At 51.2% G+C, this 1,701-nt stretch overlaps 2 protein-coding genes across 2 annotated transcripts, besides 5 other annotated features; both read left to right on the top strand.

Annotated features, from left to right (window-relative positions):
• On the top strand, nt 1–489 carry Tc00.1047053416891.19 (uncharacterized protein; the record flags this gene model as incomplete). The annotated part of the gene is made up of 1 exon (XM_797359.1): nt 1–489. A coding segment is annotated over one exon (489 nt), but the record flags the coding sequence as incomplete, so codon positions are not given.
• Nucleotides 1–514: a sequence feature (heterozygous, Esmeraldo-like haplotype).
• Nucleotides 515–1,169: a sequence feature (areas merged during assembly that could not be assigned to a particular haplotype. This can correspond to areas where the two haplotypes were merged or to regions with more than two copies in the genome that were merged during assembly.).
• Nucleotides 820–869: a microsatellite.
• Nucleotides 904–933: a microsatellite.
• Tc00.1047053416891.9 (protein kinase, putative) lies at nt 1,046–1,701 on the top strand (the record flags this gene model as incomplete). Its single annotated transcript, XM_797358.1, has 1 exon — nt 1,046–1,701. A coding segment is annotated over one exon (656 nt), but the record flags the coding sequence as incomplete, so codon positions are not given.
• Nucleotides 1,170–1,701: a sequence feature (heterozygous, Esmeraldo-like haplotype).

Raw genomic sequence — 1,701 nt, 5'->3', positions numbered from 1 at the left:
GCCGATTGGGGCATTCAGCCACGCACGAACACGTACAACTGTCTGTTGGTTGGACTCTCGTCGCGACGTGGGGCGTCACTGCAGCGCACTATTTACGACGCCATGTTGGAGAACGGCGTCATGCCAAATGCCTTTACATTCCGTGTGCTTATCCGACAGGCAGTTCTTGCTGATAATATCGATGAGGCGATTGAGTTCCTGCAACGGGTGACATCACACGTGGGACTGCGAGTGGAAGTAGAAATGGTGCTCCCAATATTGGAGCGTGCCGCACGTGCCGGTGACGCGGAGACGGTGAATCGCGTGAGCAAATTTGCACTTGAATGTGACATTGGTATTGACAGCGTCGTGCTGAATGGCGTCATAAAAATGCTTACAGAGGCGGGGCAGGACGTGGAGGTGATCAAAGGGCACCAGCCGCTGCATGATGCACTCCGCTCACGCTCCAAGACGGGGCGGCAGCGACCTAGAAGCGAGATTGCTGCCTAACAGGTGTGTATGCACCAACCTTTCCTTTTTTTTTTTCTTGTGTGTGTGGAGGAGGATGGACCTTCCAAAAAAAAAAAAGGGAACAGAAGGAGGGTTGAGGGGTGTCGCGTGATGTGCAGTGCGCCTCCACGTCTTTCTTTTTCTGTCACATGTTCTCTTTGCTGTTGGTGCCACTGTTGTTGTTTTCCACGCTTCCCCCGTGCTTCGGCGGGACGCTGCGGCTGCCTCATCTTCTTTGTTTTTGAGTTGTCGATGGAAGTCGTTCTCTTTTTTTTTCTTGTCTGTGTGCTTGGGAGGAGTGCCACCGGCACACATATCCGTGCGTTCTGTTTGTTGTTGTTGTTGTTTTTGCTTTGCTTTGTTTTATTATTGTTCTTGCTCACAGAAACCATTGCGGGAGTGCAAATACAGGAAAAAAGAAAGGAAAAGAAGAGAAAAGAAAAGGGAGGGGGTGGGAAGAGTCGTCACGCACGTCCAATCACCAAAATATACAAAACACTTTGATAAAAATTAGCCACAGGGAGCACGAGGAAGTTATATACATATATTTTAACACATGCAAGAAATGCGTGTGAACGATATTGTGAAAGGACGATACTCCACCTACCAGCTGCAGGACCTCATCGGCAAGGGTGGCAACGCGGTGGTGTATAGCGCCATTGATCGGAGTACGGGGCTTGTAGTGGCTGTTAAAAAAATTATGGCCTCGGATGACACGGTGATGGCAACGTGGCGTAAGGAGGTTGCAATCATCAGTTCTCTCGAGAACCCGTACATTATCCGCTACATTGATCACGCCCGCTCTGGCAATGCTTTCCTTATCGTCACTGAGTACGCCCAGGGAGGTTCTCTGTTTCAGCAACTGAAGCGGAATGGTCGTTTTAGCGAACGGGAAGTGGCGCGTTTTATGTTCCAAATTACCGCTGGACTTGCGTATATTCATGAAAAGAAGTTTCTGCATCGTGACCTCAAGTGCGCCAACGTCCTCATTGGGGCTGGGGATGTTGTGAAGCTGTCGGACTTTGGTCTTGCCATGCCGCGTCATGTTGTGCGGGACGACCCCAGTGGTGGCGAGGAGGGTGCGGAGTTGGGTCCACCGGTGGTCGCTGTAAACATGGAGGAAGGTGTGGTGGGCTCCGTATACTGGATGGCACCGGAGACCATCCGCGGTGAGCCACAGAATGAGAGCAGCGATATTTGGTCGCTCGGTTG

Source organism: Trypanosoma cruzi, genomic scaffold, assembly GCF_000209065.1.
Source record: "Trypanosoma cruzi strain CL Brener 1047053516627 genomic scaffold, whole genome shotgun sequence".
Lineage (NCBI taxonomy): Eukaryota > Euglenozoa > Kinetoplastea > Trypanosomatida > Trypanosomatidae > Trypanosoma > Trypanosoma cruzi.
The sequence above is the reverse complement of the archived record's forward strand: the minus strand, read 5'-3'. Positions and strand labels throughout refer to the sequence as shown.